Below are 12,443 nucleotides of genomic sequence, written 5' to 3'. Positions count from 1 at the left end.
GGTGGATGAAATACGTTCAATACATCAAAAGCTTCCAGAATGAGATTTTCACTCTGCAGTGGAGTGTGTGCTGATAAAACTTCCTGGCAGATTAAAACTGTGTGCCGGACCGAGACTCAAACTTGGGACATTTGCCTTTCGCGGGCAAGTGCTCTACCAACTGATCCACCCAAGCATGACTCACACCCCGTCCTCACAGCTTTACTTCTGCCAGTACCTCATCTCCTACATTCCAAACTTTTACAGAAGCTCTCCTGCGAACCTTGCAGAACTAGCACTCCTGAAAGACAGGATACTGCAGAGACATGGCTTAGCCACAACCTAGGGGATGCTTCCAGAATGAGATGTTCACTCTGCAGTGGAGTGTGCGCTGACATGAAACTTCCTGGCAGATTAAAACTGTGTGCCGGACTGAGACTCAAGTTCTGTAAGGTTCGCAGGAGAGCTTCTGTAAAAGTTTGGAATGTAGGAGACGAGGTAATGGCAGCTGTGAGGACGGGGCGTGAGCCATGCTTGGGTAGCTCAGCTGGTAGAGCACTTGCCCGCAAAAGGCAAAGGTCTTGAGTTCGAGTCTCGGTCCGGCACACAGTTTTAATCTGCCAGGAAGTTTCACCTCAAAAGCCTGATTGTGGAGCACCAGTGACACTGGAAAAAAGATAAAAAAAAGCAAAGAGGCTGTCCCCATCAGTTATAGGTGATAGCAGCAGTAAAATAAAATACCTAGCTTTACTGAAAAAAAGATTGAAAAAACCATTTAAAGTTCATTAAGTTTCTGATATGGGACTTGGTAAAAATACGGTTAACCAAATTGGCAATAATGAAATCGTACACTGTGAAAGCATCAAAGCTAAACAAGTTTTTCAGGAAAGCACTGTACACCACAACAAAAATTAATGGACAGATCACTGCCTTGTATATAATTTCTGCTGCAAATTGTCCAAGAATGGGGATCTGTTGGCTGTTGTGGCTTACAAGATAAATAGCAGGATCCAGGGGGTGCACCGAGGTGCAGGTACATATGACAACACCTTCAACCCATTACATGCAGTCTCCCATCCTTCATCAAGGACACCAACCACTTCCTTGAACGCCTGGAATCCTTACCCAATCTGTTACCCCCGGAAACCATCCTTGTAACCATTGATGCCACGTCCTTATACACAAATATTCCGCACGTCCAGGGCCTCGCTGCGATGGAGCATTTCCTTTCACGCCGATCACCTGCCACCCTACCTAAAACCTCTTTCCTCATCACCTTAGCCAGCTTCATCCTGACCCACAACTTCTTCACTTTTGAGGGCCAGACATACCAACAATTAAAGGGAACAGCCATGGGCACCAGGATGGCCCCCTCGTACGCCAACCTATTCATGGGTCGCTTAGAGGAAGCCTTCTTGGTTACCCAAGTCTGCCAACCCAAAGTTTGGTACAGATTTATTGATGACATCTTCATGATCTGGACTCACAGTGAAGAAGAACTCCAGAACTTCCTCTCCAACCTCAACTCCTTTGGTTCCATCAGTTTCACCTGGTCCTACTCCAAATCCCATGCCACTTTCCTTGACGTTGACCTCCACCTGTCCAATGGCCAACTTCACACGTCCGTCCACATCAAACCCACCAACAAGCAACAGTACCTCCATTATGACAGCTGCCACCCATTCCACATCAAACGGTCCCTTCCCTACAGCCTAGGTCTTCGTGGCAAACGAATCTGCTCCAGTCCGGAATCCCTGAATCATTACACCAACAACCTGAAAACAGCTTTCGCATCCCGCAACTACCCTCCCGACCTGGTACAGAAGCAAATAACCAGAGCCACTTCCTCGTCCCCTCAAACCCAGAATCCCCCACAGAAGAACCACAAAAGTGCCCCACTTGTGACAGGATACTTTCCGGGACTGGACCAGACTCTGAATGTGGCTCTCCAGCAGGGATACGACTTCCTCAAATCCTGCCCTGAAATGAGATCCATCCTTCATGAAATCCTCCCCACTCCGCCAAGAGTGTCTTTCCGCCGTCCACCTAACCTTCGTAACCTGTTAGTTCATCCCTATGAAATCCCCAAACCACCTTCCCTACCCTCTGGCTCCTATCCTTGTAACCGCCCCCGATGCAAAACCTGTCCCATGCACCCTCCCACCACCACCTACTCCAGTCCTGTAACCCGGAAGGTGTACACGATCAGAGGCAGAGCCACGTGTGAAAGCACCCACGTGATTTACCAACTGACCTGCCTACACTGTGATGCATTCTATGTGGGAATGACCAGCAACAAACTGTCCATTCGCATGAATGGACACAGGCAGACAGTGTTTGTTGGTAATGAGGATCACCCTGTGGCTAAACATGCCTTGGTGCACAGCCAGCACATCTTGGCACAGTGTTACACCGTCCGGGTTATCTGGATACTTCCCACCAACACCAACCTATCCGAACTCCGGAGATGGGAACTTGCCCTTCAGTATATCCTCTCTTCTCGTCATCCGCCAGGCCTCAATCTCCGCTAATTTCAAGTTGCCGCCACTCATACCTCACCTGTCTTTCAACAACTTCTTTGCCTCTACACTTCTGCCTCGACTGACATCTCTGCCCAAACTCTTTGTCTTTAAATATGTCTGCTTGTGTCTGTATGTGTGGATGGATATGTGCGTGTGTGCGAGTGTATACCTGTCCTTTTTTCCCCCTAAGGTAAGTCTTTCCGCTCCCGGGATTGGAATGACTCCTTACCCTCTCCCTTAAAACCCACTTCCTTTCGTCTTCCCCTCTCCTTCCCTCTTTCCTGATGAGGCAACAGTTTGTTGCGAAAGCTTGAATTTTGTGTGTGTGTTTGTGTTTGTTTGTGTGTCTATCGACCTGCCAGCGCTTTTGTTCGGTAAGTCACCTCATCTTTGTTTTTATATATGACAATTAATAAGACGCACAAGGATGCCTTTATATTCTTGCAGCTGAAATAGCATCCTGTTAATACGCACATTGATGAAAAACTTGTTAGAAACTGTTGCACGACTGTGACACACAGGGCTGATAACATTAATGCTCATTGTTTGGAGGCTGAAGGTTACGGCATGAGTGGACAGTGACATGCCACTGCAATGTGTCCCGCCTTTCGACAGTGATGGCAGGCAGGTCAACACTTTGGTCAGTCAGGTCAGTCATGTTGAACAAAAAAGGCAGGACATGAAGGAAGGGGCTTGCAGAAAACAACCCATCATGGATGTGTTTGTCTGGTGTATGGCTTAAGGGCACATTGTGTTGCCATGATTTATGCCTCCAAGGACTTGGTTGAACCCAAATGCCTGCCATTGGCCAAGTTGACAGCAGCCACATCCACCCACAAATCCAACTGGCAGCCTGACTATGATGAATTACAAACAAGTGAGCAATAGAAAGGACCTCTTCAAAGGTGGAGGTCTTCAAATTGTAGCGTCCGTTGGTGGACTTCTTTACCTGGTACTAACCTAATGATAGCATTCCTGACTCCTTGTACTGAGAGCTAAGATAATGGCACCAAGTATGATACAATTGATGAGGTTGCTTCCTGCAGTGGTAAAACTTCACCCTCATGCAAATAAGATGAGTAGGCCAGTGATAATAAGACACCAATAAGAAACACATTTCATCAAATGAAAGGTAATTATGTTCCTGAAGTGGAGCCAATTCCCCAACAACTGATACATTTGGGGTGTAATCCATGAAAAAAAGACCCTTAATGGTAGCAGCAGTGAAGGCAGTGAAGTGTTGGTATAAATACTTCTCGCATGCCTTTCAGTCTTCTGAAGATTCATTGTGGGTGAGGAAGGGAGGCAGATGGGCTAGCAGTTGCTGTGGCTTTTCCAGCTGTTGTATCAACACACTGCCCAACATGGCTGTGTGTTCTTGCTGTTGCAAGTACAAATTCTATTGGCTTTCCAACTGCTACTGCAGTAAACTTTGAAGCACAGCCTACAAGGATGTGTCAGTCATAACCCTCAAATTAGTGAACAACCCACATGGAAGTCCAACCACCCTCATCGTCACTTGTGTGTCAGTTCCAGACACAAATAAGAACACACACAAAGTTCTAACTATTTTAAAGTGAACACAGTTCTGAGCTTCCATACAAGTCCAGGGTACAAGCCAGTCCCAGACACAAATCACAATTCATCGCAAAGAGTAGAGTCCAAGTTACTATGAGTAATTACAATAATGAAATGAGAAAGAGTTATCTCCACTCTGGGGTTATATGAAGTCAGCCTGTTGATCGGCACGTTGAGGTAGTGCTGACTGTCAGTGGTATACAGGGTCCCAAATGCAGTGCTGTCTTCTGATGCTTGATCGTGCCACCACCTGGTGGCTGGCCCTGCATTGCCGGACACTTTTGCGGGTGAGCTGAATAGCTTGTGTTGGCACCTTGCAAAATGTGGTAGTCACAGCAGCATCATCACTATGGGACAAGTGGTAACATGGTGGATTACCACACACCATTCGAATATACACAATATCTTATAATATATGCATATTTTTTGGTACAATGACCACAAAATGCACTTATGCACATTTAAATTTTACGTAAAATTTTAAGATCCAGGTTTTAGAAACAAATTTACCTAAAACCTATGATATAACTCTGACATGAAGAAAATACCATACATCAGCTTATATACGTAAATACAAATGTGAAACGCAAGGACTTGCATTTAACGTGAATTTGTGACAAATTCTACAGTAACATGCCAGAGATGTATACTATAGTGTCAGTTCATCACACTAAAAACAACAAAAATTGTGTAGTATAAGGGGATATCCAGAAGACATTTCAACTACTTTTCATGTACAAAGTACTTAGTGTCATCAGCAAAAATGGGGATTCTGCACATAATGAGCTACTGACCATGTAGACTTTGTTTTTCCACTCACGTTATTTTTGTGAATTACATTGCTGTCCAATAAAGTTGCAACATCACAAAAGTGCCATGCACCAAATGTCAAATTGGCATGAGGTGTACTACAGGCTTAGATATGCAAATGCATACCTTTTCAGTGCCACTGCATACAATGCGTACAAGCAACAGTATCTACAATCTGTATGTGTGGAAAGCAAAGGGTTTCTAATTTAGAAATCACATTTGGATGTAATTTGTTTGTGAGTCATGTTATGCCCCTTGTAAGAACAGCATGTGTTGGAATTCAATACGAGCTGGATCATGACCTATCAAGACAACGTTTTATGGTTCAGAGATATTGCTGCTAGCATTAGTCACTATACCATGACTTTCAAGAGAAAATGGAATCAATGGTTTCAGAAGGGACACGTTCAACATCATGCAAAAGATGCCACCATGTACCTTGAGACTGGAAATGGGCATGTTTGCAACAAGATAAGAAAAGTATTCATACAGATGTATGGATGTGCAATGACATCTGGAGCACTACTGAATGTCAGCATATGGACCAATGTTGCAGCCTTTCTTGATGTGGCAACAGAGAGGCATGCCAACAGTGTTGCATCCAACTACAATGCTGGATACTGGAGTGGCAGTCCTCTTTTCAGACACATCTCAATTCTGTGTACAGCATAACAATGGACATATCCATATGTGGAGGATCCAAAGAGAACAGACATTGCCAGTTTGTATCTACATCTACATCTATACTCTCAAACCACCGTGATGTGCATGACAGGGGGTAAGACCCATTGTACGAGCTATTAGGGTTTCTTTTCGTTCTACTCATGAATGTAGCGTGGGAAGAATTATTGTTTGAATGCATATGTGTGCTGTAACTATTCTAATCTTCTCCTCAAGAGTGCTATGCAAGTGACACTTAGGGGGTTGCAGTATATTCCTAGAGTAATTGTTTAGAGCCCACCAGTCCAGTTTCTTCAGCATCTCTGTGATACTTTCCAATGGATCAAATAAATCTGCGACCATTTGTGCTGCCCTTCTCTGTATGCATTCAATATCCCCTGTTAGTCCTATTTCATGTGAGTCCCACACACTTCAGCAATATTTTAGAACCCGTTGCATGAGTGATTTGTAAGCAATCTCCCTTGCAGATTGACTGCACTTCCTCAGTGTTCCACCAATAAAGCGAATTCTACCACCTGATTTACCCACAACTGAGCCTATGTGATCATTCCACTTCATATCCCTACAAAGTGATACACCCAGGTATTTCTATGATTTGTCTGATTCCAACAGTGACTCTCTGATATTATAGTCACAGGATACTTATATTTGTTCATTGTGTGAAGTGCACAGTTTTCCAGTTTTGAACATTTAAAGCAAGTTGTCAATCTTTGGACCACTTTAAAATCTTATCAAGTTCCAACTGAATATTTATGCAGGTTCTTTCAGGTAGGACTTCATTATAGGTAACTCCATTGTCCACAAAAAACCTGAGGTTTCCATTAATATTTGATTGCAATACTGAATCATATGCTTTTGTAAAATCTATGTTAAAATTATGAACTGGTTTATTGCATTCCCATTTCTTTTCCTAAATTTGACGCAAGGTGGATATTTGGTCTATAGTTGATATGTTCCTCCAAAAGCCAGCTTGGTAATCCCCCACAATTTCATCTGCATATAGTGTAAGCCTGCTTAGCAGAATATTCGAGAAAATTTTGGAACATACTGGTAATAGCGATATCTCTCTATAATTACTACAATCCATTTTGTTGCCCTTCTTAAAAATTGGGATCAGAATTGACTCCTGCCACTCTTCAGGCATGCGTGGGGAAATTGGAGTCAGAAGAATTCGTAATAAAGAACGGACTTCAGCAGGGAGATGCCCTGTCTCCGCTACTTTTTAATTTAGTCCTAGAATATATTGTACGAATGGCAGCATATAATTCAGAGTGTGTGGAGTTAAATGGAAATATTAAGATGTTAGGGTATGCAGATGATCTAAACATCATTAGCGGTAGGAAACAATCTGTAACAGCAAATGCAAATGCGTTAATCAAGGCTAGTAAAGATGTAGGTCTAAGGATAAGTGAAGACAAAACTAAATACCTGGTTACTACCAGAATGCCAACAGCAGTAGATCAGGAAATGTTAAGAGTTGGAGACATGCAGTTTGAAAAAGTGAACACATTTAAATATCTAGGCGTGGACATCACTTCGAGAAATGAGACTGAATCCGAACTGAAGAAGAGATTACAGGTGGGAAATGCATGCTACTTCTTACTGAATAAATTACTCTCATCACAGATATTGTCTAGGAATTTAAAGATTAGAATATACAAAACTATTATTCTACCAGTTATGCTGTATGGGTGTGAGATTTGGTCTCTCACTGTGCAAAATGAAAAAGCCGTTTCAAGTATTTGAAAACATAATTTTGAGGAAAATTTTCGGAGCAAAAAGGATGACATTAGCAGAGAGTGGCAAAAACTGCATAACAAAGAGGTTCACGAACTCTATTCAAGCCCTGATATAATCAGTATTATTAAATCACGTAGGCTACAATGGGCAGGTCACGTAGCTCGAATGGATGAGGGCAAGGCACCACGCAGAGTACTGGTAGGGCACTTAGAGGGAAAACATCCTTTGGGGAGACCGAGGCATAGATGGGAGGACAATGTGAAGGCTGATTTGAGGAGCCTAGGTATTGAAGGTGAATGGAAGGAAATAGCCCAAGACAGGGACCAATGGTGAAAATACGTTGCTGAGGTAATGGACTCTTGAGTCCGGTATGACCAGTGAGTGAGAGTTCTATTAATATTGTGTGCAAGGTCATGCTGTGTCCACCCTGGCAAAAAGTCCTCAATCCAGTCACAAATTTCACTTAACACCCCATATGATCATACTTTTCACAATAACTGTAGCTGTGGTACTCGGTCAAATGCTTTTCAGAAGTCAAGAAATACTGTGGCTACCCAACTACCTTGATCCAAAGCTGCCAGTATGTCATGTGGGAAAAGTGTGAATTGGGTTTCACATAATCAATGTTTTCAGAATCCATGCTGGTTGGCATGGAGGAGGTCACTCTGTTCAAGGTATCTCATTATGTTTCAGCTCAGAATATATTCTAAGATTCTACAAGAAGTTGATGTCATTGGTACTGGACAATAGTTTTGTGGGTCATTTCTACTGTGCTTCTTGTAAACAAGTGTGACCTGTGTGTGTGTGTGTGTGTGTGTGTGTGTGTGTGTGTGTGTGTGTGTGCGTACAGCTTGATGGAGTGGTTTGCCATTGGTTACATAACACAGTCTCCTCTCGTTCACAAAGCTGATAATTTGGACAGTACCCATTACATTTCTGACATGTTAAGGCCAGTGGCTGTGTCCTAGCTTCAAGGTCTCTATGGTGTTATCTTTTAGCAATACAACGCAAGACTATGTATCACCCATGATGTTGTACCCTACTTGGATACAGAAGGCATCTGAATTTTGCCCTGTCCAGCATGTTTTCCATATTTCTCATATACTGAACACATCTTGTCATGACTGCAGGTAGACTGGCATACCTACACTCACCAACCACTACAACTGATGGACTCTCATACTGAGTTGAAGCAACATGGGTGTACCCACATCTGTTATACAAGTTCAGTTTGACTTGATATCCATCCCAGTTAGAACCCAGTCAGATATGCACATTTGCATACTTAACTTTTCACCCTCTATACTCCCAAGTGATCTAAAAAGTTAATCACATGTGCTTCTTGTTATAATTTATATGGGCAATAAGTAAAATTTCATTATTTGCAATCCTTCCTTGTGAAATTTAATGACCAGAGATTTTTAATCCATATTTCAGGTCAGAGGCACATTCAAACAAATAATTATAGTAGACAACCTATATGACAACCTAAAATAGATATCATCTATCTAGAATAGTACACTATTGAGAGAGGATGGATAACAAATGATTACTTTGATACTGAAATCAAGCAAATATAAGTTATTGCACATAACAATAAGTGTCTGTGGAAGCTAGTTATCTTCAGTGCTTAGATACCTTAATTCTGCACGGGTTTCTTCTAACTGTTGACGAGTTATCTCCCAAAATGTCTGTAACTTATCACGTTCAAGCTGGAAATAATTTCTTTCTTCTCGCTCTCTGTCAATTTCTTCCTTCAGTCTCTGAGCAAATTCTTGTAGTTGTTCATGTGTCATCTCAGTTGTTGACACACCATCCACAATGTAACCTCCCCCATCTTTCTTGCCACCTTTACCTCCACCTTTCTTTTTTGGAGGCTAGAAGTAAAAAGAATTCACAACAAAAAATCTGTGAGAAACACATTGTAAATAAATGTTGAGAGACACAAAATTATTCTATACACAAGATATTAGTCAATTTACAATAACAACAGATATTCCTAGGTGGAGTAATATGTAAAATAAAGCAAAGGCAACCACTCACCTTATAGCAAACTGAAATGTGGCAGTTAAAAACACTTGAAAGAAAACAGAATCCAAACTAGCTTTTGACCTTTTGATATCTCTCTAGCAAAAATACACTTATTTAAATACAAAACCACATATATGCACAAAGACGTACTCCCATAGCACTGGGTATGAGAATGTGTATTTTTCTGTGTGGTTGTGTATGTAAATGAGTGTATTTTTGCTAGAGAAAGAGGAAGAGCTCAAAAGATAGTGTGAATAATGTTTTCTTTCATGTGTTTCTATGCACCACACGAATTCACTATAGATGAGTGGCTACCTTTCCCTTATTTTACGTAATGCGCTAGTCAGAAATTAAACACTACAGTCAAGTAACATTAGAAACAAAGCATCCAATGGCATTCATTTCTGTATTTAAACATGACTTCATTACTTTTTTCAGAACTTACCATGTTTAGATCTTTTCAGATGCTGAGAAATGTTGGTGAATCAACTCTTCAGACTACATCTAAGTCTCTGCTGTTGTTAATTGTGCACGTTACATTACTGAAAAAGAGAAAAATAATAGCTTTTTTTACTTATTCATACATACCTTCTTTATCAATTACTGATTAATAATATTGAATCATATATGATGTAGAATAGTTAGAGTTTGATGATATAAAGTACAAGGTGTTAAAGTAGTATCTGAACTGATATTTTTGCTAGCACTTAGAACATTATAACAATAAACAATATTTTTTATTTTTTGTGGTGTTTTAACATACTAGAAAAAGAGATTCAGGACATTATTGAAAATGGTATACACTGTTATATGGTAACAGTCTTGCCACAGTGGATACACTCGTTCCTGTCATATCACCGAAGTTAAGTGCTGTCGAGTATGGCCGGCACTTGGATGGGTGACCACCTGGGCCGCCATGCGTTGTTGCCATTTTCCAGGGTGCACTCAGCCTCGTGATGCCAACTGAGGAGCTACTCAACTGAATAGTAGCGGCTCCAGTCATATAAAACCATCATAACAACTGGGACAGCAGTGTGCTGACCACACACCCTTCCTATTCGCACCCTCAGCTGAGAATGACACAGCAGTCGGATGGTCCCAATGGGCCATTTGTGGCCTGAAGACAGAGTGCTTTTATACACTGTTATTTGCACGGAATAGATTACAAAACAGTTTTTCTTTCCTCTGTCATTAAATAATATTCAGTATGCGAATAGATGAAGGGTGTCACTAACTGACACTAATTTCAGTTTTTGCTACTTCTTTAGCAATTGATGTGGTTTACAGATCTCTTTCTCAATATTGTCTTATCCTGAATACAGTAGGTGTAAGTCCCAAAAATATAACCTGTTACAATAATTTCAAACAACAAATGTCTCTCGTAGTTCAGAAAAAATTGTTATCTGAGCTTCCAAACAAATCCAATAGTAATTGGTTTGCTTGGTTATCAGTGGGTAGTTTCAGTCTATAGTAAAATAATTTTCAAGTGCTAATAGGAGCTGAATGACAATCAGGGTACAATAATATGAAATCAAAGGTAATTGTAGAAGTAATTCACATACATAAAGTACAGTAAATGAGTGTTGTGTTGTAAAATCTAATGTCACTGTGGCCATCTGCACAATTTAGTTGAGGTGTATCAGATTTTCCAAGTTGGAAGCAGCCAATGGGAGCATGGTCTGGAGTAGCCAGTGAAAAGTTCCCAACCATATGATGCCTGTATGTCAGCAACAAGAAATATTTGTGTGGCATAAAGAGCCTTTAACTTACTTTCTGCATTTGCCACATATTAATTACTTAAAGTACTTTTGAACTTGCCTATTATGTTGAAATATGATTTTCATGATTTTGTCTGAAATATGAAATCTTGGTTTTGGCAACAAGACATGAAGCATGTTTCGAAAAGATTCATCTGATTACACATGACTAACTTCTATGTGGATGGGAACAGACTTTTTGGGTAAATTTTAACATATGCTTCAAAACTAAAAGTTTACCTTGGGACCAGCGTTAAGTCATCAGTAGTGGTCTTTCTGGTGTTGCTTGTTCATTATTCAATGTGTGTGTAGTCAAGTACATAGCAACAAAAGGTACTTCATGTTCTCACATTCAACAGCAGGAATTCAGTTATGACTGTGCAGCTTGATCTTTGCGAAGAGTGTGAACCGCAATGATGGAACAGATGTAAGCAGCGTACAAATATTGCTTTGCACTATTGGCATCTAATATCAGCTGAGCTCAATTTCTTCTTCTTCTTCTCTCTCTTCTTCTTCTTCTTCCTCCTCCTCCTTTTCTCTCTCTCTCTTTTTTTTGTACATTCCTCCCATTCCATAAATGTTAAACGAATGGCACCATCATGCAGCAACAGCAGTGAAAGCAATATATCTATGATTTCTCACGAAAGTAGGGGATGAGTATGACAACTGTCTGTACATTTGTTGTGTGCCCAGTGGAGGGCATATTGAATGTTTGTGACAGGTAAATGAAAAACTTGATCCTAAACATAACTGTCAAAATTATTCCAAAGTACTCAACAAAAACGGTTGAGAGGAACACAAACAACCTCCTGAAGAAAAGTTCTATGTCACAGGCGACCACCAAAATCTCAACTCTTATTGTACTGTTACATCTCATCTCACCTCACCTCACACCCCCCCCCCCCCCCTGCCCCCCCTCCTAGCTTCCGAAGATCCCACCAAGGAAGGAGTTTCTCTTTGCCCTATTACCAGTAACACTGGTGATCTGACATCCTGTGTAGCAAAATATTTTGTTACTTCCACTAGTAGGTCATTCCGTACATCCCATCAAGAACTTAGTGGATTTCTTGTGTAAATTAGAAGGATTGAATATGAATGATATTAATAATTTAGTAAGTTTTAATGTGGATTTTTACATAAGAATTGTTTATTGCCAAAGTGAACTGAGTATCAGCCACAAATTCCTTCTCAAGATATCATCTTTAGATATGTACATGGTCTCAAACATGGCTGTAATTACTATGTCAGGAACCTTTCTTTCCTTCATCAGTATGCGTAAAGAGACATTGAATATTACAAAATTATATGCACATTAAGTAGCAAAGATATTAGTGTGATGTGTATT

At 40.9% G+C, this 12,443-nt stretch overlaps 1 protein-coding gene across 1 annotated transcript in view; it reads right to left on the bottom strand.

Annotated features, from left to right (window-relative positions):
- LOC126481149 (dynein regulatory complex subunit 4) overlaps positions 1-12,443 on the bottom strand; it is a 141,795-nt gene that overhangs the window by 102,200 nt on the left and 27,152 nt on the right. Inside the window, exons 3-4 of the mRNA XM_050104711.1 lie at positions 9,787-9,883; positions 8,949-9,187 (exon numbers count right to left, since the gene is read on the bottom strand). Coding sequence (XP_049960668.1) covers positions 8,949-9,187; positions 9,787-9,789 — 242 coding nt within the window. The 5' untranslated portion in view covers positions 9,790-9,883. The remainder of the gene's footprint in view (positions 1-8,948; positions 9,188-9,786; positions 9,884-12,443) is intronic.

The sequence above is a fragment of the Schistocerca serialis genome, chromosome 5 (genome assembly GCF_023864345.2).
Source record: "Schistocerca serialis cubense isolate TAMUIC-IGC-003099 chromosome 5, iqSchSeri2.2, whole genome shotgun sequence".
Classification (NCBI taxonomy): Eukaryota; Metazoa; Arthropoda; class Insecta; order Orthoptera; family Acrididae; genus Schistocerca; species Schistocerca serialis.
Note: the sequence above shows the minus strand (reverse complement) of the source record. Positions and strands in the feature narration are given on the sequence as shown.